Here is a 27,717-nt window from a genome sequence, read left to right as displayed (position 1 = left end):
GGCTAATGAAAGATCATATGGTACAGTTTAGTTTATTCCTTGTTGCTCCTTTGAGGCGCATAGGGCCACATATGACACTGGAAAAGGTCAAAATTAAATAACAAGATTCCTTTTGTGCTATATTTTGAAAACTTAAAAATGTAATCTGAAATTTAGGACACACGTTAAAAACTAGATTGGGCTATTTATGATGTTACCAATAGATTGGCAGCGTTTGGAGATTCCACCTATTCACACATGGCCACAAACAAGGTCAAACATGTGACATAAAACACACCAATAATATTGTCAGTAAATGCATTTGTATCATTTGCTCACTGTTTTAATATGCCTGGCTTTGTAGTCTCCATCACTTTCATACACGAACATGCTGCCTTACTTAAAAACATTTAGTCTCACATCACCAGGGCTATCCCACAACTTTTCAAGGACACATGCTAATAATAAATGCGCAGTGGATCAAAACACCCCAGCAGACAAAGCCCTAAACATTTACAGCAGATTAGCTCAGTTGCATGCTTCATTAAATGCAGTTGAATTCATCATTCAGTAACACACCAGAATGCAACAATCCTGCAATACATGAATATGGTAAATGATCTTGAACCGAAAAGGTTGCTATCCTTTGCAACCCCTTTCAAACTGTCCTGACTCTAAACACTTGACATTATGGATATTAGAACAAGTTTTAATCACCGTACTATGTTGACAGGTTTCTTGAACAGAAATGGTGATCAACAGATGCATACCACTATGCAAACGTACAGCAGGGTTCAAAAAAAAACAACAAAACAAAACAAAACCCAAAAACTTGCATTGCTCTAATCTGCTCCGGTTGTCAATGAAACTTTGTCACTTCCTGAAAGAACATTGATAATTTGTGCAAATTCCAGAAAACATGACACTGCCATGTGCATTTCAAAACTGACATCAACATGAATTTGCTCTGTCCTGCACATGTGCTGCCAACACTACTGGGACCAGATGGCCAATGACATGACAAAAATGGCCATGTCACTAATGTGGAAGTATGCTGCTGCAAAGAGATCTGAACCCTCTCTGCTGCACGGTTGACAAGACAATACAAAATGCAGATTATGCTGTGAGATTAATTATTCAGTGGTGGTCCATTCACTCCTGGATGTAGGAAGGCACAGGCATTGCCATAGCGACAGCCTGTAGGTGCCACAAAATGTCTGCAGACTGCCCGCTGACCTGCAAATAAAGCAATAGTAAGATATTATAAAACTGTCATAAGCCTGACATTCCTTTCAGAAATTTCTAAGTATTTATACCACTACATCTTGACCTAATCAACAGCACTGCTTAACACATAGAAGAAAAGCAGCATTTAATGTTTATCCCACAGTATATTTTCAATGATTTCGCAAACCGAAAACCTATTGGCTTTCTAGTATTTTCATTGTGGTTTTGTTAAGACATTAGCAGCAATAATGCTCTTACATACTTTAACACACCATGCATTAAGAATGAAGCTTTTTCATAAATATAAAAATATAAATATAAAACAAAGGTTTAAAACTTTTGATGTGCATAGGAAAGAAATATGGAAGGACACAATCCTAACTGCTTATTTCACTTCATACCACGTGGTCTTTTTTTATATTTACGCTTATCATTACCTATCATCCAAATGAGTCAATGAAAATATGCACAACAATAAAGAACCAGTTCAGTCTAAAACAGCTTCCTTTTAAAAATAACCAAAATGAAATACAGGTTTAGCAATGGATTCCTGTTGGCAGAGCTGTAGGCTCAAATACCTTGAGACAAAAGTGGGCTGGACCCTGTCAGTGCTAGCCCACCAGGATGGCTGGAAAGCACCAGGTCCTCAGAGCAAGGGATCCAGAAAGGAAGAGTAATGTTGGCAGGAAATACAACACCTGGCACAGGAGCAGCATGCAATGTCACCATGTGATGCCACAGTGGCGCATGCCAAAAATGACTAGAATGATCAACAAACAATTGAACAAGAGCAAATGCATCCCCAACGATGCCCACATGAACTGTTCAAAATAGGAACACTAATAAAAGAAAAGAAAAAAGAAGAAAATTTCAACAGCAAACAGTTGGAAGAGTACTTAGCAACAAAAAGCCCTTGCATGCAGCTAAAGCAAACTGAAACCTTTTCAGAATGACATGTAAAGAATGCAAAGGAGAAATAGAAACAAACCAAAATGGCAAGTACATTTCTCTTATTTCACAACTGACCGCTGGGGCAGGAAGGTGGGTTAAAAAGTGAACTGATGATTAATGCCCAGCCAACAACTAAGGTTATATCAGCAAAAACAGCCACTTGTGAATAAATGCCAGAGAAAGAGAAACAGTGTGGCTATGACAAGATCTAAACCAAGGCGAGTCAATCCTCACTATACTGATGACAAGCATTTAAGGCCAAGTAACGAAAATTTTAATGTTTAGCCATTTTGAGATCATGGCATATTATCAATGTTCAACCTGTCTTCTATCCACTCTCCAGGTGGTTTTTCATAAAGCTATCTAGAAATATGTTTATTTTGTCACTAAAGACAATGACTAATTTCACATTTGCTTTTGCAGAGTGCAGAATTAGCGAGAATAGAGAATGTTTTGGACATAGCAACACACTTGGCCTTTTGAGACACTGGGTCACATCACATATCGTCATATAGAGCTTTCAGTCGCTTTTCAAACAAAGGCTTCGGCAAGGCTGATAGAAGGTTCCCACGCTATGATTCGCGCTCTTTTCTAGACACGACACAGGGTTGGAAATTTCCTAAAATGGATGCATGCTTTAACATACTTTGCATATACCCAATCAGAATTCATTAATGCCAACCTTGATGGGATCATGTGCCATATGAACATGCTTCGGAAGTTTTCGGGTATCCCACAATGCAACTGTCATGGCTTCCCGATGTAAACAAATGTCAACAGTAAGTCAAAGCTAGCTAACAAATGTCAAAAAGAATATGTATCACAGTTTTAAAAAAAAAAGGAAGAAAATGGAGACTGCTGAAGAAGTAATCAGGATAACACATTTGAAATGAGGAGGCATCTGTGGTCTCTAGTGCAACTGCCCTTCATAACTAACATCTAGCTTAGACATACCTCTTCGCTGAGGCCTGATCATTGGTCGTGGTCCTGACATGACGGGACCATTGCCACCCATGCCTGGATTTGGCATTGGTACCGGCATTGGGTGAAAGCCAGGTCCTGGTGGGCCTCCATGCATGCCCATGGCCATGTTCCAGTTTTCTCCTCCTTCCATGCCTCCCATACCCCCCATCCCTGGACCTACACAATAATATAACACAGCAATATTTAAATAAGGTTACATTTCATTAGCATTTTAACGGATACAGAAAAAAAGAGATTTAATGTACGATTACTCTTCCATGAAAGGCTTTGTTCTCCCATCTGTAACTGAAAGTTCTAACACATACCTTGCGGCGGAAATGGTGGGCGACCCCCAACCATCATAGGGTTGTAACCAGGGGGTGCGTTACCAAGAAGTCCATGGCGTGCTGGACCTGGGGGTCGGAATGGTGGATTGTTGGGATCCTGTGGGTTCATACCTGGCATAGGTCCTCCTAATGAAAAAGCATGAAAAACTGAGTCTACGGTAATATGGCTCCATGTCACAATATCCCCCCTTCAGACTTAACAGGACCTTCTGTAGTACAGAAAGAAAAAACTAAATAAAACACACAAATATACAAATACAAATTCAGACAGAACACACTCTTAGACTGAAACATACCAACAACACCAAAGCATCAAAAAGAGCAAGGTCCTCCAGCCAAGGTGAGATGGAAAAGATTGCTATGAATGCTTCTCTGGAAATTTTTTAATAAACTCTTACAAACCTGAGACTAGAACACAATTCTGGAAATGACAAAGCATTTAGCAAACATGAGAGCAGTCTAGAAATATTTACAGAGCAACATGTAGGATGGCATCAAACCATATACATGTATTATCAGAAATAAAAATCTACTCCGCAGAAAATATAGCAAACATATGGCTTGTAGATCTGTAAAGGAAAAGATCAAATTGTTTGTAGAGATAAAAAAGTTAATTTGCAGGAAGCAGAAAAAATGAATTCCATAAAGCAAAAAAACTGCAGACGAGATGGCAAAATGAAGAACACCTTGCACACTTTAATTGGACCAAGATATCTTAAGTAGAAATGACTTGGCAAAGGCAAAGAACAACAATCCAGAACTGAAGTAAATAGTGCAACAATAAGTGCAGATCAGTAGATGACACCATAAGTCCATGTGGATCCAAGGGTGAGACAAAATGACAGATAGCACTGCCCTTAAACCATATGGTTATCACGGAGTGATACGCGAGCAGTTCAGGACCCATAAAACAGCTTTCTATCAAGGACAGTTTTTCCACCAGTCATCGCTTGTCATGACTGCCACCTTGACTTGTGTTAGTCCTGTTTGTTACCATTCATCTACTTGTCATCTGAAAAGCTGCATGTACGATTTGGCTTCAACATTAATTTTACTGTTTGTTTAAATATAGAACAAAGACCAATGTAGATAATAGCTTTTTAAACAGTGACAGAAAAAGGACAACAAATTCTTTTTCAATTTTCAATGTTTCCTTTTTTTGATTTTCTCTGCAGAAGCTCACCTCCAATTTGATTTTTTAAGGGTTCCAATGCTAAACGCAGCTTGTTTATCAGTTCATCAGAGTTACTTCCCTGTCCACCATGCTGAAACACAAAATGTTTACACAGAGATTATAGTAGTGGGATTTTAGGTATTAACGATTTGGCATTAATAACGGTTAGATACCGTGGTTTATGAAGGAATACACTGAGTTTAACACATTCCTACTGTAGTGTATAAATATATGTGGCAAGATAATTGACTAAATAGAGTTTGTTGCAATATATGCTTTATTCAATAACTTTTACTCCAAATTTGTGTCATTAAAAAAACTTTTTAAGCATGTGAATGATTTATGAATGATGGTATACCCCTCCTAATAGTAACAGGAAGATGATTTTAAGATTTGAATAAAGCTCAAAATGTTTGATGTGAGGAAGTGATTTGTTATGAATTGCGAAGACAATGACAACAGCCATGCACTGGTAAAGAGATAGGTTTTTTTTAATGTGAGCATTTAAAAGCTATCACAAGACATTTTAAACATGATCATGCCATGTAGAAATAAATTAAAGTCACACATAATGATGAAATCAATGGACTGCCTAGAGTGGTGTTTGTGTAATCCAAATATAATTTTTGGGAAATACCATCAAAGCATTTGGATTACTAAGTGTTGCTTCATGATGAATTGAGGAAGGAACGATTTATGTCAGCTTGTTTTGAATCAATTATAATTTTGTAATGTTAATATTTCATGGGTTGGTTTTTTTTTTTAAGAATGCTTGAAACTTGTGTATATCTCTTATACCTGTATGTCAAGGTTATGATGCAGCCAATAATTAAACACCACTGCTATGTTACACAATTAGATGCAACCCTACCCTACCCCTCATTTCCCCCCACCCCCAACTTGAAACAGCCTGTCAAAGTTCAAGAACAAGGCTGGATGAAAATACCATCAACAGCTAGTTCCAAAAATATCTCTGGCTTCAATATTTTTCTGTGGCAACTCACACAATTTTAATGTTTTACTACTAAAATGAAATGTAATAAATGCTCAGCTTTCAATCAAAAAAGCTATGAAAAAATGTGACTGACCATGATGGAGGTCAGAATGCCCTGAACGTTGGCCATGACAGCACTGTTGGCCTGGAGAGACTGGCCACCAGTGGCTATGCTTTGCTGCTGTATAGATGCCAACATGTTGTTCAAATCTGGAGGAAGCTGGATTCCTTGACTATTGTTAACTGCACTGGCACCTCCAGCCATGGTCTGAGCTGAAATGTCAAAAGCTGGGTCATACGGCATGCTCCCAGGATCAACACTGTATGTATGCTCATATTCTTCTCCAGAAGATGTCTCCTGTACAAAAAAGTAAACACGAGATTAAACCACACACCTGACTACTGTTCTTAAAAATGTCAAGGTGATGATAATGAAAAATAAATACTATATGTGAATGTGCATTTATAGACGTATGTAGGTCACAAATTAATAAAATTAATGCATCATCAATATTTAAAGGGGGAAAAAGCCCCCCAACCAAAAGATTACTCACATCTTCCAGAGGAATAATTTTTGTCTCTGTCATCGTCACATTCATGTCCATATCAGGCTCAGAAGGACTATCTGGAAGCCTGAAATGTTATTTTTGTCAAAAATAAATTAAGATATCACAATTTAATTATGCATTATTATAAAAATTCTTTCTCCTACACAGGGTTCCCAGGGATCAGGGATGGTGCCAAAAAAGGACCTTAAAAGGACCTTTCATGCATTCGAAAGGACCTAAGTGACAGTCATCAATGCTTAAGTTTTTCTCTTGTGTGGTCGGAAAGATGTATTATTTATGAATCTGTGGTCTTCTCTATGTTCTCAAATACATGTATTTCTAGTAATAAATAATCAAAGAGTTAATTTTGATGCCTGTCTGCCATATTTAGATTAGATAACTTAAAAAGTGTCCTTAGCGCGCTGATAACATACACCGTTAATGTTCCAAGTTTTCTAGAAATCTAAGTAATAATAATTGCAAAACCTGAAAGCCATTCTTTGGTGTAATACAAAAGTCAGTTCACGTGTCGTTCTCTCGCACACACACTCTAATGGGAAGAGAGAGATAGAAATAGAGCTATGCACAGTAGTACTAGAAGATCAAAGTTCAAGAAAGAGTAAGTTTCTAAAGAACTTTTGAAAAAAAGAGCGTTTTTTTGCGAATACGGAAGGGCAACTAGTGTTGTACAGATGTGTAGACCAAACATTTTCTTGTGACTACAAGGAATGCCAAGGATTGGAGGATCAGATGAGGAATGAAAAGAGTGTGATCCTAATGCTAAACCAAAGATGGAATGAGTCGAAACTGTCAAGCATTACAGCCCATTTATTTTTAACCTTGAGATATTATTTAAGCATTCTTATTACACATACATGTAACACATGCAAACATATACATAAACAGCATGATATACTAATACACATAAGATTAAGATTACAAAATGACAAAGCAATCCATCTACTATAAGCAAAAGTTTCATTGATGAAATTCAATTCTTTGTCACCCCTACAGCTTTACCAATACTAAACAATACAATTTCTTTACACAACCTAATTTCCTCTAAATAGTTCTGGTTTTTTAACATGTTCCATAGCATACATGTACAGAATTGTGCAGGCTTATTTAAACTGAAATAAACATTAATTCTGAATGTCACAATTCAACACCTTTTAATTTCTTCCTGTAATCTATCAATGTCTGACTGAATCTTTGTTATCTCCTTCTTCTTGTCTTTGGCTAACAAACGCATGTTGTTAGATCTTTCAATAAGTGAAAAACTTTTTTGCTCTTCAGCCTGGAAACTATGTCTGTCAGCCAGTTCCAGCAGGTGTCGTTCTTCGGCACTGGTGGTCTTTAGCCTTTTTGTGAGTATTACCAGCTCATCTCCTAATCTCTTTCTGTGGACCTGCTTTTCTTCTGTTTCCTTCTGCTGCTTCTGCTCAGAGAGGTAACGTTCATACCTGCCATAGGCACTAGAAGCGGATATCATCAGTGGTTTGGAGATCTCAACATTTTCCACCCCTCCCACACTGTGAATATGATCAAGAATTACTCTGCGTGCTTTTAGTGCAGTCTGACTAAGATTGTCAGCTACTGTTTCTTTGTTGAATGAAAATCCTCTTTCCACTGTAGCTTGACCATGAGAGAGTAGGAGTAACTGTCTGACAACAGACCACAACACCTGAAACTCTGCTTTTCCAGCAAGGGCATCATAAAACCAACTATCCAGTCTTTGTGTCATAGGGTCAAAAGCCTTACTACCACACTCACCTGCAGAACTGTCAAGAAAATTACGGAACTCTGACAATACCTTGTCACAAGTCACATCATCAAACCTTTTCACACCTTGGCAATACAACAAAACCTTTTTCATTTTTTGTATTGATTTGTCTTTTTCCCCCATGGTCTTTGGGTTTAAGAAAGTTATGTTTCTCACTAGGGTGTACTTCAGTGGAGATTTATCCTGCAATTTTAGAACAACTGCTTTCAAAAAATCTCTGCATTCAGCTCTGAAGGCCATGAGAGTTCCATCGTTTACTGATGACTGTTTCTTAGCTACAGCCAGTAGTCTATCAACCCTGAAGCCAAGTTCGATCATGCTCAGATTGACATGGTTAGAACTGTTGCATATATCAACCTGCACAAGTTGGAGGGCAGTTTCACATTTATTAAGTACATTTGACTTGATAAATTTGTGCATCAGATTTTTCATAATGTCATGTAAGTCTAAACAAAGGAAAGGAAGAAGAGGCTGATCAGCTTGGTATTTTCTCAAAAAAGGTTCAAGTATACTGGCAATTAAACTAAAGAAAGCCAGACGACATGAAAGCAAAGGGTAGATAAGACTCCAGCTTTTACAATATCAAAAGATTTGTTCTTTGGCAATGTTATTTTTTTCTCCATTGCAGCTTTGACAAATTTTTCCAAGTATGGAAGCATAACAATTGCTTTTTCAGCAACAGAATTGTTTTCAAGCCATCGGTGAGCACAGAACTTGGCTGGAAAAGATGTGGAACCAGTTACTTTTATATAATCTTCTCTTCTGGCTGGGCTGTCTCTGAACAAGATATAAGCAGATGTAAGAAATGACTCAAGCTCCCATTGAGAAGCCTCGCACCCACGCCTAAATGCATTGTGCATAACATGGAGTCCACAGCTGCCCACATTTAACAAACCAACATTGTGATTGGTAATCATGTCGTTATTAATTTTCTCAAGAAGGTTTAGGTTTACAGAAGGTCCATCCATAGAAATTTGAAGTAAATTAGCTTGCTTGAAGTTTGATTCGCTAATTACCTTACTGAACTTTTGTTGAAGGTCTATGGCCGCGGAATGACCCAAAAATTCCGAGGTCAGGTAATGAGTCCTTACAGCATTGTCACTCCAGTAACGAACATGGAAATCCAGCTGTTTAGTTTGAGTCTTATGGTTAGAAGATTCATCAAACAAAAGAACATACTCAGGCGACGAATTTACACAGTCCAGAAGCAATTTCGAAAAGTGAGGAGCAAGCCCAAATGAAGTTAGATAACTGGCTTTTGTTTGACCGCACTTAAATTCTGCAGCTACTTGGCTGTCTGGGAACATAAGTCGAAACAGTTCAGCAGACTTTTCAGCAGATCTGAAACTGTAGTGTGATTCCACAATCTTGAGAGTCCACAGGATCTCTGCCTTCAATCGTTCATTGCTCATCACGAAACCTATTCAAAGAAAACATTTAAGTTACCATTATGTCTGTAAACATTATGTTCTGTCTGAATAAAAGACAGGTTTCAAAAAGCAATAATTAATGACATGATAATATAAATAATACTAAACTAAGTTAAAGTATAAAGATGGCAGCATAGTTGAAAATGAAAGTTATTTTCAGCTAACTGATTTAGCTTTAATGTTAAATTGTTTGATTTTAAAAATCCAAAAAATAATGTATTTGCTGGTAAAATAGGATAATAAGCATACATTATTAATTATACTTTCTTTTTAATCTTTCCTGATCAGATGCCAAAAATTCAGATCAATTTTCTGCAGCAAAGCTGTAGTAAGATTCGTGATTGTATAAAACTCTATTTGTAGTTCGAATCATGAGAAAATGGAAATCTCAACTTTTTAATTTAAATAATTCTTTGCTATTTACTGATCTTTAAGCTATTGGCTTCACCGTAAATTAGACGATAGGCTTAATAAAGAGTGGAAAAAAACCGCAAAATGTTATGCACGCTTTAATTTAATGTGTTTTTCTAAGTACCCACATCGTTAACTAAATGAATCGCTAAAGATAAATAATTGTCAACTTACTGGACACACTTGCAGAGCTGGTCGGTGCCGTCTGATTTTGAGCGGGCTGTGGATGTTCTCGATGACGAAAGTAATCAGTTACACAAAAGCGCGCATCTTTCAGAAATACTTTTATTTGCCTTTGGTGTCTTTCGGTAACCATGTGCTGTTTCAGAACACTTTCGCCCATTGATGAAAGATTCAGAGATATTTTGCAGGCAGCACATCGTGCCAAATGTTTATTGCTCGAGTCTTTTATTAACCAATCTTTATACTTGTCTTCCTTTAGCCACTTCTCCTGAAAAGAGCACTTCCCCGGCATCTTTCAAATTGTTAAGCAGACAAAGAAATGTGGTCGACACGACGAGAGTGAACTCGCGAAAGGCCGAAACGGACGTTCCCGCCGCGAGCGAGACTGGGTAGTCATGTGATTAAAATAGCAATGCAGCGAAAAATCGTCGGTATTTTGCGCCAAAGTCTACTCCGGAAATAAATTTGTTGTAATATTTTATCGATAAAAGGACTTAAAAGGGTCACAGAGAAAATGTAAGGACCTGTGTGAGAATTTGAAAGGACCGCATGGCAAATAAAAGGACTTAAAAGGCCTTTTGGCGAAAATTCAATATAAAAGGACTTAAAAGGACCTTGCAAGGACCTGGGAACCCTGCTACATTTTCCTTCACATAGTTACAATTATATTCAACCTAATGTCAAAAGTACTTCAAAAACTGACTGCACTATTTTCTTGAATGTTTACCAGATAGCAAATAGTTTTCTCTCAAATGACTAGGTACAGATCCATGCAAGATACTCTTTCCCAAACTCCAGCCCTTGTCATCTTAAGATTTAAGCCTTCTAACACGCACCATGACAGCAACAACAACGCTGGAAGGCTTGGACTTTGCTGATGACATTGCCCTGCTGTCATGCCGCCACCAAGACATGCAGGAAAAAACAAATGCCTTCTCAGAAACAGCTGGAAACCTTGGCTTGAAGGTCAGCGCAAAGAAAACGAAAAGTATGAGAGTGAACGCCAGAGTCCAAGACAGCATCAAACTCAATGGAGAAGAGATTGAGGAAGTTGACAGTTTCACCTATCGTGGTTCCAAAATGTCAAACACCGGGGATGCGGAGGTGGAGATTCAAGCCCGACTGGCTAAAGCCAGCCAGGCCTTCGCCTCACTCAGGAGCACATGGAAGGCAAAAAACATCAGTCAGAAGATCAAGCTGAGAATCTTCAAGTCAAATGTGATCAGCACCCTCCTTTACGGATCAGAATCATGGAAGATGACCAAAACCATCAGTAACAAGCTTGACGTCTTCCAAAACAGATGCCTCAGGCGCATACTTAACATCTTTTGGCCAAACACCATCACCAACGAAGAACTCCACCGAAGAACTGAAACTGAGTCCATCACCACGCAGGCTCAAGAAAGACGTTGGCAATGGATTGAACATCAGACATGTGCAGACAGCAGACCTCTCGCCCTACGATGGACTCCAGACGGCCGAAGAAAACGAGACCGCCCAAAGGAAACTTGGAGAAGAACAGTGGAAAGGGAGATGAAAGGAAAGGGCTGGACATGGGGTCACCTGGAGTGGGTTTCAGCTGATCGACATCACTGGCAGACTCTGGTTGAGGCCTTATGTGCAACCTGATGCACGAAGAGGAATAGATAGATAGAACACGCACCACACCCCAAATGTTCTGAAATACATCTTGTGAACAAATGGCCTAAGCTCTCTCATTAGTTGACTGGTAATAGCTGCAATGACAGGCAAATTTATGAACAGGGTTTCTCAGATTTTGGGAAATCACACCAAGAACTGAGCTCTGGCCATTAATTTGAAAAAGTTTGCACTCTCATGGACCATTGGTACACAGAGTGCACACTGTTTATACTCAGGCCCTACGAATGCTATGTGCTATTTTATATATACGAACAGTATGACAATAGTAGTAATTTCACAGAAGACAAAAAAGTCTCGTGACTCAAAGCAAACTGACACAAAAGCAACAATACAAAAACAAAGGAAAAATGCCAGGGTGTGCTTCTTAAAATCACTCGCTCCCTCTCTCTAGAATGCTAAATGTAACATAAAAAATGCTTACATTTCTTTAGTGAAAAAAAGAGCCTGCAAAACGCCCTGCTCTCGAACCTGCTGAATACCTCGCTCCACACTGTTGCACCCACGCTCCACAGTAATGTGGGTGTTGTCAATAACAGGAGGCCGCCGCCACTGCACAAAAAGAACTGCTATCAACAACAAAAACATACAATGAACAGAACAGAAAGATTTTTTCCTTTAAACTGGTGTTTAACATGGAGCCAGCATCGGAGATTATTTCAGCCAGTCCACCAAAAAAACTTTTTCCACTTGACAAGTAGTTCTAATTGCTATTTATAAATATTCCCATGCACACATACTTGCTCAAACACATATTATTATACAACAAGAGTACTATCATCATAACCAAGCAACCAGTCTTATAAACAGGTGCTACACGTAGAGAAAGAACAGCATAAGAAAAGCCCAAGGCACCCACACTGACCAGCACTTTAACCAACAGACCACTCAGAACAGCAAGTAGCAGCAATGAAAAAACAGGGAAACATCAAGAAACAACAGGGAGAAAATATATTAGGGCGACATAAAGACAAAACAAGGTGACTTAGCAATGCATAGTTATGAAAAAAATAATAATAAATTTGAAGTAAATGTAGTCAAAGGGGAAAAAAACCTTACTTACTGGCAATACTTCAACCATGTTATCACTGATAAGTCTTTTGGCACTCTCCATAGCCTGAAAAAAATGAACAAAAGGGGAGGGGGAAGGGAGCATGAGGACCCAAGTAAGTAAACTATGAAAGGTAGCACAGGCCTATACAGAAATATGCACGCACACCGTCCGACAACCTGTACGACAGTGGTGCCCAACCTCTTCTTGCCCGCGGGCCGCATTAGACATGATAGGAAATCTCGTGGGCCAGAACATGGTGGTTTTGCCAGAATTGCAATGTTAAAAATGAAATGTTGTGTCTGGTTAAAATGAGTGGGCCGGATCAGGCACCTTTGCAGGCCAGATCTGGCCAACGGGCGCACCCCTTCAATTCTACATACAAACATTCTATGTGGTCGTGTTATTAACGGAACAAAATTACACAAAGGGCAAAGCAGAACAAAGTATAGGGATTTCTCCTATACCTTCACTACTGCCTGTTATTTTCAAACAGATACAAAATCTTAACATGATGGTTACAGAACATGATATGCTTCTGTCAAACTGATATAGAATTTTAACATGATGCATACAGAACACTATATACTCACCCTGCCCTCTTGCATCATTTCTTGTTTCTTCAATTCGCTGAAAGTTTTCGGTCTGTTGACATTTTCTGGATTAAAAAAAAAAAAGTCTGTCAACCCAAGAGTGGTATTCTCTTATATCAACCAATTATTATTAAAGACACTTTGTACAGCAAATTTCTCCAATGGAAAGTGAGCTCTATATGCTTTACAAATAAGTACAACACAAAAGATATAAAACAAGAACCAATAGAAAACAAGGACATATGATACTCTTGTGGACTTAAGTTGCCTTTTTACAATTCAAGATGTCTGACTTATACAGTTATAGCTCATATCTGTATGCAACAAAAGCAATAATCTCATCAGGTGAGATGGTGGGAATTTATGCAGAATTCATTACTCCAAGCAGAAGGAAGAAATATATTCATAAACAGATGATTTATTAAAAAACAACTTTTTCCACTTGACAAGTAGTTCTAACTGCTATTTATATATATTCCCATGCACACATACTTGCTCAAACACATATTATTATACAACAAGAGTACTATCATCATAACTAAGCTCATTATTAGCGTCCATATAAAGAAAATGTATAAAGCATCACGAAAAACAAAAAGGTGCAACAGGTAAAAATGCAAACACAGAACCACAGATATCCTCTTCAGGATAGATCACACATTGCTATCAGTGCTGTGTGTGCATGTCTGCTGAATCCCTACGAAATATGCAGTTCACCATATGCAGTCCCCAAGACATGATAGAAATAGATTTAAAGAGTATAGCTGTAGATCAAACAATAAACCTATGACCAAGATCGACAGCTGAGGAAACTGAAAAAAGACTGAAAAGACAGAAACTGAAAAAGTTATGGCTAACAATGTCAAAGCCAGTAGAAATATTTGAAGAATAATACTCTGAATGATTCCTTTGGCTGCACACAAAGCACAAGAGAAACCAAAGCCATGTGAATGAAAATCACAAAGACACTGCTGCATGTCAACTGAAGCATTATCTTGACATGTGTGCCCTGTTTCCTGGTGTTCATCAACTTCATTCAAAAATGGGAACGAGAATCTCTGTTTCTGACTGTTTAACTGCAACAAAACTTGTGCTTACCACGTTCAGTTTCATCTAATTCAAAGTAGAAGATCTGCCGAAGATTGATGTCTTCAACCCAGCTGACTCTCTTCTTACGTTTTTTGGACTGCGTGGAACCTGTTGCCAGCAACCCCTTGGGTTCAGCATCTGCAGACTCTTTGTCTGTCATCTCTACATCTTCCTCTTGGTTCCCTGGCTTGTCTGCCATGTTTCCAGCTGCTGATTCTGCCACACCTCCTGTTGCAGAATATGTCCCTTTATTAATAACACCTGTTATCCAGACTGTGGACAATTCTACACAAAATACAAAACTTATCACAAAACAGATGAATCCTGAAACCTACCCTACAGAAAATTAATCATAGAACAGACTATCCACACCTCATACACAAGTTCCAGAACTCCACAAAACCTGTCACAGAAAGAATATCCCTTGGAACTCATTTTCCAGACAATGGACAATACATCAGTGAACAAAATAAGCTATAATAAAATAAATCTAAAGCTAACAAAAATGATAGTAACTGCAATGTGAGAATTGGACAAAAGTGTATGTTTGACATCTGTGTAAATCTCACCTTCTGCCTGCCCATCTTCTTTCATTTCTACATCAGCATTGGTTGTCGTACCATTAAAAATATGTTCTTCTTGACCAGCTGGCTCAGTGCTGTCCCCTCCTTCCATTTTTTCTGGTGGCAGTGAGCTTGCTTTAATTTCCCCCTGACTGGGTGTGTCATCTATTGAATCTAATGTGTCACGGTAAAACTAGGAATAAACAAAGAAAGGGAAACAATAAGGTCACTGCAATGAATATTAACACCATACAGAATTATGGCCTAAAAACATTTTCAAGTACAAAAAAAAAAATATCCCTTGGATTTATAAATGTTATGGATCAACCCATGCATTAGTTTAATCTTTTATCTCTATTTTCTAAACAAAGGAGCAAATGCAGCCTGAATGTGGATACAAAGGGTTAAAGCATGTGCTACAGTGAGAAAGTACTGTGTTCACTAAACAAAGTCAGAAAATGTAGCATTGTCAGGAATTCGTTGGTTTTTTGTTTGTTGAAAGAATGCACAAATGCTCTGAGTGAGAGACACATTCGTTTCTGAAAATATAGCATGTGTATGTATGAAAAAATATAGTTTCATGTAAATATGAGAGGGGGGGGGGGTGGAAACTTACTGGAGGAACTGAGGGTAATGTCTGAGCCATGGCTGTGACCGGTGAAACAGGTGTAGGAGGAGTGATGGGTGTGGACGTAGTAGGAGTGGTGGGTGTAGATGGTGGGGTGGAACCTGTGCTCTTTCCTATTACACTGGTGGACTGTTTTATAGTAGCGACTGAAGAAGCAGCAACATTAGACTTCTTTTTGCGTTTGATACTCCCATGCTGGTAAGTTGCCTTGGTCAGCTCGTTCATAAAAACATTACTTTCATGTATTTCATGTGCAGGTGCTGAAAAAAAGGAAACAAATTACAAGTGAAAAAATATATTTTATCTTCAAAGATGACTACACAAAAGAAATAGCCATTAAAATAAGATCTTGTCATTATTGAATGCTTACGGTATCTGGCTATCACGTACCACGAGTTAAACATGTCACAAGTAATGTAGCCTGTTACGGTAATAAGAAAAAAATGGACACAACATCCATTCTATACAGACTTGAAATTGATATATACATAAAGATGAACACAGCATTTCTCACTCTGACATAAACACCTAAATTCATTAAGCAGTATCTGAGTTATTTAACCACCATTTCCAACTTACGCCTTTTGGGGGGAATAATTTTGATCCTTCCATGAGTGACCTCAGGTGGTGATGTATTAGTGGGGCTGACAACTGAAGGATGAAGGGAGCCATCTGGTACCAAAGGTGGCATCTTTAATGTCAGTCGTGGTACTTTCTCAGCTGGTTCATCTTTTAAAAGATCGTTGCTGTCAAAAACCAAGCATCTATAAAAGCAGTGTTTAGCATTGAAACAAATATTTTCATGGATTATGTAAAGCTACATTTAATATTCATTTTAATAACTCTTAACCCAACTACTGTATGAACGGTCCTTGTAGGATTTTCAACTGTACTTAATAGTTAAAAGAAATTGTTGCACTTTATTGAATCTGCTATCTTTATGTCTTATTTCTGTAGATGGCTTTCTTTTATACTGTTTTACTGAAATGGTGATCTGATCCAATTACTGAAATCCTTTCTGGTTTTTTTAATGGAGTGTCAATGCACTCCCATGAAGATGTGAATCTCTTACCAAAATAAGCATGGTTAAGAGGTTTTATGTACCTTATTAGATTATATCTTTATGTTAAATTTATGACAGCTTATCAGAATGTCCTGATTTTTTATTTGGAATGCAATGGGAACATATGGAACACAGTTTATAAGTGTGGATTATTTCTAAAATCTTTCATGCTTAAGATTCTCAGAAATTTTTATAATTCCTTTGAAGCTGAGACTGCTGGGGATGGGGAAAGGTAAAGAAAAAAAAGACAGACAACCATTTAAGAAAAGATGCTAACTCAAGATCCTAAACAAACTTTCCTCTACCTGGGATATGTAATTTATTTCTAGGCCTGTCTGGCCATGAAAATTATCAATTTTGTGCATGAAGTCTTTGTTAATCCAGACTGGCAGAATCTGACTGTGCAAAATAGAATTTATCGGACAAGGGAGATAATTGGGGATTCCACAAGTGCTTGTTGGGGGGGGGGGGGGAAGAAAAAAGGCAATAGATTCTCCACTTCAGTCCACATTTTATTAATATCTAGTAGTTATAAAATAGTTTCTTTTAAAGAATTAAATCTTTAATAACAGTAAAAATCCTTTATAGTTCCCAACCATTCTACATCTCCATCATCAACACGATGAACGGAAATTAATCTCATGAATAGTTTGAAGCGATTCATGTGGCATCTCATTATCATTTTTCAAGAGACAAACTGCAGAGTCGAAAGACACTTATCTCCCCCTCTAGCTGTAATCACACAAAAACTGAGAAAAATTTATATGTTCTTATGGAAATTAATAAAGGTAGCACTATAATTATCACGCTCCCCAACTACTACAACATCTGATTTTAGGGGAGGACTGGGGGGTAAATCACAACCACAAAACAGTAAGACATGATGCCGTGTATCAGCTTCATTTTCAACCAACACTTTGGTATGCTCACAATCAAGAGACAGCACTACCAACCTATTTCGTTTCACTATTGGAATGGAGGCCTTTAGTTCATCCGGAGTTTTCTTCTTGATAGGAGGCAAAGGATCATCATCTTCAAATACTGATCGGAACTTGTTAGTGAAGACACGGACAGTTTTTGGCTTCCGTTTTGTCCTATCATCCTCATCACATTCTTTCCCTCTGAAATTGTTTTTATCAACACCACTACCACTTCCTAAACTATCTCTAGAATTTTCTGGATTGTCTTCAACAGTTGCATCACCATCTTTTTGTGAACCTTCTGAAGATAGTGAGTTGTGTCTATTAACAGGCATGGAAGAGTCTTTTCTTGAATTATGTGAGGAATCTTTCCTGTCACTACTGAAGGAACCGTCTTTTTTGTCTCCTGACTTCAAATGTTTCTCATCTTTTCGTCTGTCCTTGTCTCGACTCTTCTCTTTGTCGCGCTCTTTGTCTTTTTTCTTCTTCTTCTTGAGTTTATCTGTAAAAGAAAAATTTTTCAGATTGAAAAGGGAAAGGTAAAACAGCAAACCCCTAATGACATTTGCAAACTAAAAATGGGTGTTTTTATGTGCTTGTATAGCTCTTTTATGTAATGGACATAAATTATTATTGTAATTGAACATGATAACACGCCAATCAAAAATGCTTACAAGTGTATGTCTTCTGGAATGAAAGTAACTGCAAGAAAACAAGCTGTAACCAAGCTGCAAAATCAAATCAAACTTTACTTTCTTACATTTCTTTTATTTAAAAGTTTGTAAGACTCACCACTATCATTTTCACTTGATCCTTTAATTTTCTTCATCCAGCTGTCAACAACTGCCGATGATATGGACTTAATAACTGATGGAAAGAGCAGAATAATTTAATTAGGAAAGTGATAAAGGACACATAAAAATATCAATTTTTGTAAATACTGCCACAAGCAGAAATACTGTCAAAGCAGAAACGACTCACCATCACTTTCATGCTTGGTAAGGCCCTTAATAACACGAGCTGTATTATCTTTTTTTAGGTGATCGACAGTGACTGGAAGAGTCTGATACACCTTCAGCAGCTCTGCCATTAAAGCCACATTTTCCTCTTCCTTGGCACTCTGCAGCCACTTGTTGAGTGTGTCCCACCCCCCCATGCTGATAACCCTGGGGAAGAAATTCTTTTATTACTGTGAAAACTTGCAGCATCACATTTTAGATATAAAGTGGATGGGCTAAGTAGACAACTTAAGGTCATTTTTTTTTAAAGCTTTTGAATACTTTACCAAAATACCACCAATTATAGGTACAGACTATAGAGAAGTCCCTGTAAAACTTAAAGAATGATTTTATACGGAGCAGACACCTCTTCACACAATGCTAGTTCAGCTTCAAACCCCCTTTGTTCAAACTTCCCTTTGGTTTTTTTTTTTTTGCTACTTCCCTACTTGTCTTACTCTGCACAATCACGATACCCTCAGTTCTTATTACTCAATTCCTCTTTACATTTTTATATTTTGTCTTTTATTAGTAATCAGTACTATTGTTTATCCTTTCATTCTTCGTATTTTATTCATGTCTTGTACTTATCTCAAGCCCTTAGAGAACGCTTTTTAAAAGCACAAGTATGTGGTATATATATCATGCTTTTATTATTATTGTATAAATGCCATCTTGTAGCCAATCAACATAAAATAACAGTACAGACACGACATTATTTATGTTTGTTTTTAAAAACGGTACAGAAAGTATCAAAGCAAAGGCATGCCATTCAACCACAATGTCTTCATTTTAAAAAAAAAAAAAAAAAAAGGAGCATGCATATGAATAAATATGAAGTATTAAAATGGAAAAACAAGTTTATGTTATTCACATTTAAGGACCAGGTGCATATAAATCAATACTTAGTGAAATCCAGGAAAAAAAAATTCGTACTGAAGTCAAGAATGTTCTATTGTTAAATGTGCACTAAAAAAGTGGACCGCAGAGAAAACAACAGCAGAATTTTGATCTCATTTTCAATGTCACCTATTGAATTTAACGAGGTATATCTGATAACTAATAAATTCAGCTGTGTAAAAGAAAACAGAAAGGTAAGATGACCCTTAACATCTTTGCTGAAACTTTATACAAAGAAATCCTTTCATCTAGTAAGCACTTACTTCTGCAGCACCTCTTCTCCTTCAGTTGCAGTCAGTATGTTTAAGTAGAGACATTTGCTTACAAGTTTGTTAGCATCCTTCATGAGACTGTAAGACCAAAGAAACTTTCATGTAACTATTAATATAATTATTATTAATAACTAACGTTATTAACTGATTACCTAACTACTATAAAAACAAAAACAAAAATAACTTAAACACAAATGCACATAAATATTTTGTGACTAGAATCAAGGACGCTGGTGTGTGTGAGCATGTACAATGAAAACTTATGGGAATTAAGATCGCAATTTTACTCATCAGGGCTTCTGCTAAGGCTAAATTCTTTAGGGTCCCAGGGACCCCTTCTTGAGATTTTTAAGGGGTCCCTGTTCTTTGCCCAAATTTGAAGGGGACCCCATTGACGAAAATTGAAGGGGTCCTCCGAACTTTTAATGCGTACTGTACGCAATTTTTTGCGTAAGCAGAAGCCCTGCTCATGATACAGCTCTCTCAGAACATTCACAATACCTTGAATTATTCATGAAATAGTATAGAGTTTAGGAACTAGTCACTATAGCCTGTGTACAGGTGCTCCTTCTGAGAACAACTTTTTCAAACAAATAACTTAAGCCCCACATGTAGACAGAATCCTGTCACAAGAAAGTCAATATTAAGTCTTAAAAAAAATAATCCAAAAGACTGAAAGATAAATATATTAGGCTAAGACTGCGAAGTAAATCTACCAAATAGCTGAATACCTGACAATTCTGGAAGCTTCTGTAGTACCCCGAATACCCCCTGTAGGCAATAACAATGGTGCCAAAGCCTTCAGTAACTGAGCTGGATCAATAGCAGGCTGCACAAATTTTTTAAAAAATCTTCAATGGTCTAATAGAAAAAAAATTGGGTTTTCTTGCTATGTTCTTTTTTAAGTCTCTCTTAAATGTTATCTTAAAATGACAAAAGCAGCTTTGATACTGATTTTCACTCTTTATCAAATGGTCACAACTCCTATAGGTAATACATTAAAGATAAGTTTTCTGCTTTAGAACAAACTTTCTAATAGAACTGGTATAGAAAAAGAGTAGGATAGTCATTGTTAACTCAGATCATTTCTGATTTGCTTCCACTGAACTTAGCCAAAATATTTGCTGCTTAACAGACTGATCAAATGCATATAAAACAAACAAAAAAATCTTGAGACCACAATTTTCTAAATTCACAATTTTTCTTGTATCATACCAAATTTGTTCAGATATGGTTTATAGTTATATCTGTCAATGGAATGGTGAATCTAAGCATATCCCAATCTGTGTAATGCTCCTTCTCTAAGTAGAGGGAAAAAAAAAGCTTGTGATGAAATTAAAATGCAGTTAGAAGGGTAAAACCCTCTTTTCTCCCGCTTTTGATTGCTGTATGCACAGTAAGTAAATTTCCTTTGAAAAAGCCATCTTGCCCTTTATACAAGCAAATCATTTTAGCATATCCCAACACATACCATTTCCTATATATACAGGTACTTTTCATTCCTTCCCAAGAAGTCTTACTGCTATTGCTTGTCTCTGAAACCAAAAGCAGAAATTAATAATGTACTTGTCAGAAATTCATTCCCACCTACCCAGAATTTAAAACCTGTTTCTAAATTACTGGACCGTAACCTTGTTTTCTGCTAAGCTGTAGCTTAAACACTTTTTGCGTCCCAATATTTGAAGCTATTGTGCTTTCCCTGTAGCCTTGATGCTGAAATATTTTTATTCCCTTGAAAATCATATAATCTTTTTAAGTTGTAACTCACCAACAATACCAAAAGGGTAAAGAAATGTGTACTCAGTCAGCTTATGTCCAAAACAATGCGAAAGAAGCCTCCTCCCACAAAAGTGGACAAAAATCAGCAAGATTTACTTTATGATTACACACAAAATTTAGACAGTCTGGGAAATCACAACATATTTGTGAAGCCATCCCAACATGCACTAGAAATTGAACACAATGAAGTAAACCTGCAAAGAGATGAGAAGCAATGTTTTACCATAGAAATGGAAATGGTATAAGGAATCAACAGAAAAAGTCGAAGAGACTCATGTTCACAACTGTACTTCAGCTTTCTTAACCATGAACACACCCAACCAAAAGAAAGGTAACTAGAGCAGGACACCAGAAAAGATGTGTATGCAAGAAATATGGTTGGATGACACATCTAATCAAAGGGCCTGAAGACTGCATCAAAAAAGAGTAAGTTGAAGCCAGAAGTACAGTAGATGTTTGCTGGAATGACTAGGTGAAAATTACATAATATGGGTTTTGTTTGCATACCCAGAGAATAAGGATTGTATTCTACACTAACAATCAGAAACCTTCTAGAGCTAAATCACTAAGCTTACATTGTTTCTTTCCTCCCTTCACCCCACAAAAAATAATGCTGATGATTCTCTTACATATAGGTCTCTATGTACTCTCCAACCCCAAGAAAACTAACCCAATCTACCCTTAATGTTACATGCTGTGTGAAATATTCTGTTTTCTATGGGTATAAGGCTGGATGTTTTATTATGTTTGAACTGATTATTATCAGACAGAGCAGCCCAAGCTGTTGTTTATTAATCTGAAATAAAGTACACATAAAATCCAGCTCTCTTGAAAGATTCATAGTCTCTGAAGGTTAATGGCATTTCCACAAATCGCATAAAAACATGCATCTTTATTTCAACGTGTCAACAAAGCATTAACATCAACACAAAAGAACACAAAATCAAATGCAAAGTCAAAATTACTGGCCATTTTGCAAGGCAGATTCTAAGCTAGTAAGCTGTAACTTAAGATAATCGTTCATGGAGCTCCTTATGCCTTGAAAAGGTCAGTGACACTATCTTGTAAAATTTCTTAATGAAACAGTGTACAAGGGATATTACAGTACAGATATCAATACATAAACATGTATAGTATCCAAAATGCACACTTCATGTTTCGTGATTGCCAACAACTCATTTTTATCTAGAATGTTTCTATATTTATAACAGTAAAGAACTTACAAGGCAAAAATTTTTTGACTTTCAAAAAAAAGTTTAATGAATAGAATTTTAAAATGCAGTTAAATGTGTCCTATTAAAACTTGATAGTTTCCAACAATGATTAAGTTGGTTATAATTTAGAAAACTAGTGTGTAGACTTTTAAATATAAAGGGTCCATTTCCTAGTCAGCTCATGGTCAGAAACAACCAGTAAACTTACAAACAAAAACATAAAGAAAGAGGCTTTAGCTCTCAAGTAATTTCACTTTGAACTAAGTTTTACTAACCCATATCCTTAAACAGGAACCAAAAAAGTTTTTACATTCAGTTTTAACCCCCAACCAAAAAATCAAGGGGCAAAAAGATGAGTATCCAATAAAGTTCAAGACTCAGCTGATCAATTAAATTGTTTTAACTTTAAAAATTCTTATCACAAATATGATCATCGGTTACATTGCTATGCCTGCTTTAACAGCATATAAAGGAGAAAAAAAAACCAAACATTAATTTTACTAAAAATTAAAATGGACATTGTGTACCTAAAGTATTCTATTTTCAGCTTTAGTCTGCAAGCAGCTGTACTTTAAATCAGTAATTAGCCTACACCTCTTTGTTTAGAACACTGAAAGCAAACAGTACATTTCATAATGGTATACAAAAAGATTAACCACCACTAAATATGTAACATTTTCATATATGCTGCTCTGAATTTTTGGTAAACCTGTAAAATATTCAAGTTAGTGGCAATAGTAAAATATTCTACCCAATCAATGAGGAGTCGTAGAATACTTTATCATTGGTGACTTTACAAAAAAAAAAAACTCCAAAATTGCGAAGTCAACAAATCTGTTTAAAATAATATCCACCCCTTCATCATAGACTTAATTTTTTTTTTGTGTGCAGCATCATAAGGCTCCCTTGCAAAACTACCAAGTGTACACCTTTCCCATGCGTACTTCTTGTCATGTCCCAAAAATGAATAAGTGCTTTCCTGAACCTGGAACAAGTTATTTTGAGCCCAATTCTACAGGATTTCTCGTTTTAACTGCAGCCTGCACTGCTATAGAAGTCTTACCTTTCAAAAAGCAAAAAGTGCCTGCTTTAGTATGGTTCATGTTGAAGCTGATCCGTAGCAGACTTGTCACTTCAGATTTCTGTCCGTCCGTAAGTCATTAACATTAATGTTGTAGGAAACAAAACTGATGAACGCACGTCTTCACCGATGGAATACTCATATTGTTTCAAGTGTTGTTTTAGGGACAAAGACTGTTCCACTTTCACGCCTTTTCCTTTATCTGGGTGGGGTATTTTTTCATTAGAAATACCTACATTGCAAAAATGTTAAAAACACTTGCATAGTTTAGACAAGATGCAAAAATAAGCTCCCAAATCCCTAACTGTGGCAAAGAAATTTTCCTCTCCTAAAGGCAGTAGTGTTCCAAATATGCACGAATATCAAGTGCAGTTAACATGGTCTTCACTTCTGCCAAATTAATGTTAAACTGTAATTTTGTTTATACAGGTTGACAAAAATACAGTTCTATCTTCAAGCGAAAAACAGTTAAGATAACTGTGCTCTTCCGACGTCATCAATTTTGTGTGCTTGTATGCATTCCTAATATTACAAAACGTTTTAACTCTTGTTTAAAGAATCTAGCGAGTACCTATCCACAAACTGCATTATTGATGCTCTTATATTCAACACTGGCCTTTGGCATACCGTCATCATCACATACTAACATGGTTACAGAACAAGATGCCATTTGACAATACAGTCTGTTAATAACAGAATGCATGCAGTTCCAGATAAATGATCTGTGGCAAGTTTTCTTAAAACTGCCAGACCCCAAAATTTCTGTAAGCGTGATAAATCCTAAAATATCACTATATTACTAATTCATCTTTCCCTGTCATGATCTCCAGCAAAGGTAAAACTTAACTATATGGTACCAAATATCACTTTGCAGAAAATGATCTTGCATATTCAATACTTTTTATACAGCTCCCTGAGGATCAGCTTGTCCATGTTGCACTTATACAAGAGACAGTGTAATAGGGTTGTACACACAGAATTTGTTCTTAAGAGGCTAAACTATGTACCATGTGCCCCAAATGATGTAGTCCACAAGCTAATGGATAACTGATTACACTGACCTATACTCTTTTTATAATTATTGCACTTATGACCAAGAATAACACTTGTGCAGCTTTAACAATAAGCATCACCCACCTCCACATTTTCTTGAAATACTTGATTCATGCCTCACTTTTTCCCTCATACACTCCACAAATAGCCCGACCATCCCCCCTCCCCCCATTTCATAGTTTAAATCATGAGATAACAATCAGTGCAAGCCAACTTGTCAGCCATCTTCCTTCTGAAACTGATAGCCATGCTTTCAATTTCTGGTGATAATGGTAAATGCACAATGATTAGTGCTGTAGAAAAAATGGCTTCATGAACCTTTCTTAAAAATCACTTATCTTATTATATCACGTGATTGTTTGGTACTTCTCTTGTTGAATAAAGAAATACTAGAGATGTTTACTTCTGCTGGGTACACCATTGAGAAGTGTATAATTTTCTAAGGTATCTGAAAGAGGTCATATTCAGATAGTGAGAATGTTTTGGATTTCGTACAAAATATTGTGTGGTCAATTGTACCGATATTCTTTAGGAAAAAGTGGGATTAAGCACTTAAAAATACTTAGGTCTTCTTATTTGTAGAATATGTGAAACTATCATGTTTCCAGTGTACCAAAAACAGGGTTTGTAGGAAATATTTAAAAAAATAACCAAGATTGGTTAAAAAACCAAGATTGCTCATGTTCCCCAAAACTGTGTTAGCTAAAAATTCTAACAAGTCAAATTAATGTTTATTTTTTTCTCTGTAATCCATTTTTTAACCAAAGAATCTCCATCTCTAAAATATATCTCTTCCTTGCCTTGGCAGTTTTCTCAAGAATCAAAGATCAAACAAGAATTATCAAATAGGGTCTTTAAAACAAGATGATACCACTTTAAAAAAAAAAAAAAAAAAAGCAGAATGATGTCAGTACAGATTATACAGCTGATTCTACAATTAAGCTGCAAGATAACTGTTAATCAACATTATACAAAATCTTATTACGTCAGTTATGAAGTTTTTATCAAGAAATACTGAAATGAAATGCTGTTGAACAAACTCATAAGTGTGCACAGAAAGGTCGGCAAAAGAAAAATCTGTTAAACGGAATTAAAAGGGCAGAAAATGAAACACCAATGCTTCTGGTAATTATTTTTTCTAATACAGTAAATATCAAATCTGTAATTTATCTCTCCTAGCCTCATTTCACCGTAAATTCCTTTCTTTTAACTCAGTAAATCAGACTTTTTTAAAAAAAGGAAGAAACAAAAAGGTGAAATAGTTAACAAAATTTGGTGCCACCTGGTAACTTTTATACCTAAAGAAAATTCTGAAAAATTGATGCCAATGGAATATGCTATCAATTACAGATAAAACATAATTCTGGCTCATAAGAAACAAAATCTGCTTTCAAATATTACTCAAATTATTAGCAGCATCACATGCTTGGTTTATGCTTCTAGCATTCTTGTAAATGGTCTGCATTAAAATACCTTAAACTATATATATTACCTATTTTTCCTAAGGAATAACAACCTAAAAAAGTACACAGCTTTTATTGAATTACCATATACTGCATTACACGTCCATTAGACCACACCCCTTAGCAACTGTATCCTGGATGCCCATATATAGGCATGTAGTTCATGACTTAGGATGTGATGTGACCTAGTTTGGGACTTTATCCCCCCAGCATTGCAATATAAAAACTATAAAAATTACAAACCCACATACACAATAAAGAAGCATAGGGAAGAAATCAGTCAACATCAACAGGCAAAAGGAGCTCCACGTTCCTTTTCATTCCTCTGCTGTGTAGATGCAAGAACTTGAGAAATCAATATGGCGGTTTGTCCTCTCCGAAAGGCGAAAGAGCGGTCTGGTCAAACCTGTGGATGGTTTCATAATTAAAACAAAAACATTTCAAAAGAAAATCTGCCTTGCAAACGTTGGCCTTGTCACTTCTCTTCAAAACGAAAGAAAATATCAAAAATTTGTATCGAATGTCGGGGCACATTCATCGGAATGTACCCACCTAGCAAGGAACAATGCCTCTCCTACTCAGGCCTTAAAAACACGTTGACGATCCGATACGCGGTTTCTTCGTGCAGTTCCAGCTTTCAGCATTAGTTACCTATTCAAACCCTGCATTATTCTGATGTTTGAACTAATTCTTTTTCGTTCATTGGATTCCTGTTTGTGTCTTGGTGCGTATCTGGCGTTTAGCCTACGCGTTTAATCATGGCTTCTTTCCCCGTATGACCCTTTGCTGTGAAATGAGAAAAAATGATTAGATAAACTGAAGATTGGCAATAAGTCCAGCGCACTTTTCACCTCCTTATGTCGTTTCGCAAATGTGAACTATAGCGTAAATGCTGCAGGAATTTTGTAATGTTAGAAACCTACAAAATTGTTCGCCTCCTAAATTCTAGCGTTTCTCAACGGTCCTCAAGACGGCGCAAAATCTGACGTCACAACGAGCAGGGTGTGACTGACAGGAAATCTATAAATATATGTTAACACAAAAGACATTAACTTACGTTTCAATAAAATTGTTGGAAATATAGAATAATACTATGTGAATAATATTTAAATTGTTTATCTCTGTAACGAAAATACTTGGAAGTATTTAATTAGTTGTTTGCCTAGCTAAAGGAATTATGATGTTATCCTCTCGAGCCTCATTCTCACACCCTTGGAATTAACGCCACCTATATATAAGAAGAAAAGAAAAGATATTGCAAATTAAAACTAGTATTGATAAAATTATTATCGCAAACTACCTTTTGTGAAAAAGTAAAAGAAAATACATAATTTCTTTCAAAACAGTTGGTACGGAAATAACCGAAATAGTTTCTGAATCTTAAGCAGCCTAACATGAGAG

At 36.7% G+C, this 27,717-nt stretch overlaps 1 protein-coding gene across 9 annotated transcripts; it reads right to left on the bottom strand.

Moving 5' to 3' along the window:
- Window positions 1–280: 280 nt before the first annotated feature.
- Window positions 281–27,315, bottom strand: LOC112576356 (serine/threonine-protein phosphatase 1 regulatory subunit 10-like). 9 transcript variants are annotated; one of them, XM_025258732.1, is made up of 21 exons: window positions 26,869–27,315; window positions 26,568–26,722; window positions 21,198–21,261; window positions 20,458–20,555; window positions 19,718–19,804; window positions 18,538–18,722; window positions 18,349–18,423; window positions 17,590–18,058; window positions 16,153–16,319; window positions 15,562–15,833; window positions 14,952–15,138; window positions 14,392–14,610; window positions 13,294–13,358; window positions 12,713–12,766; window positions 12,074–12,201; window positions 6,190–6,268; window positions 5,730–5,993; window positions 4,651–4,732; window positions 3,447–3,593; window positions 3,112–3,297; window positions 1,720–1,904 (listed from the first exon to the last, which is right to left on the bottom strand). In XM_025258732.1, exons 3-21 carry the CDS (start codon window positions 21,198–21,200, stop codon window positions 1,777–1,779), a joined length of 2,895 nt encoding a protein of 964 aa, XP_025114517.1. In that variant the 5' UTR covers window positions 21,201–21,261; window positions 26,568–26,722; window positions 26,869–27,315; the 3' UTR covers window positions 1,720–1,776. The 9 variants fall into 9 exon arrangements, with proteins under 9 accessions (XP_025114526.1, XP_025114517.1, XP_025114520.1 ...); XM_025258735.1 differs by having other exon boundaries at window positions 27,240–27,309; XM_025258734.1 differs by having other exon boundaries at window positions 27,161–27,306.
- Between the last annotated feature and the right edge of the window lie 402 nt (window positions 27,316–27,717).

The sequence above is a fragment of the Pomacea canaliculata genome, linkage group LG11, assembly GCF_003073045.1.
Source record: "Pomacea canaliculata isolate SZHN2017 linkage group LG11, ASM307304v1, whole genome shotgun sequence".
Lineage (NCBI taxonomy): Eukaryota > Metazoa > Mollusca > Gastropoda > Architaenioglossa > Ampullariidae > Pomacea > Pomacea canaliculata.
Note: the sequence above shows the minus strand (reverse complement) of the source record. Positions and strands in the feature narration are given on the sequence as shown.

What these genes read in the sequence shown, in the direction of transcription:
- LOC112576356 (XM_025258732.1), bottom strand. An exon ending in TACCAAGCATGAAAGTGATG is followed by an intron (nt 18,424 to 18,537) that starts GTGAGTCGTTTC and finishes TCTTTCCATCAG; the next exon opens with TTATTAAGTCCATATCATCG. An exon ending in AGAAGATGGGCAGGCAGAAG is followed by an intron (nt 14,611 to 14,951) that starts GTGAGATTTACA and finishes ATTCTGCAACAG; the next exon opens with GAGGTGTGGCAGAATCAGCA.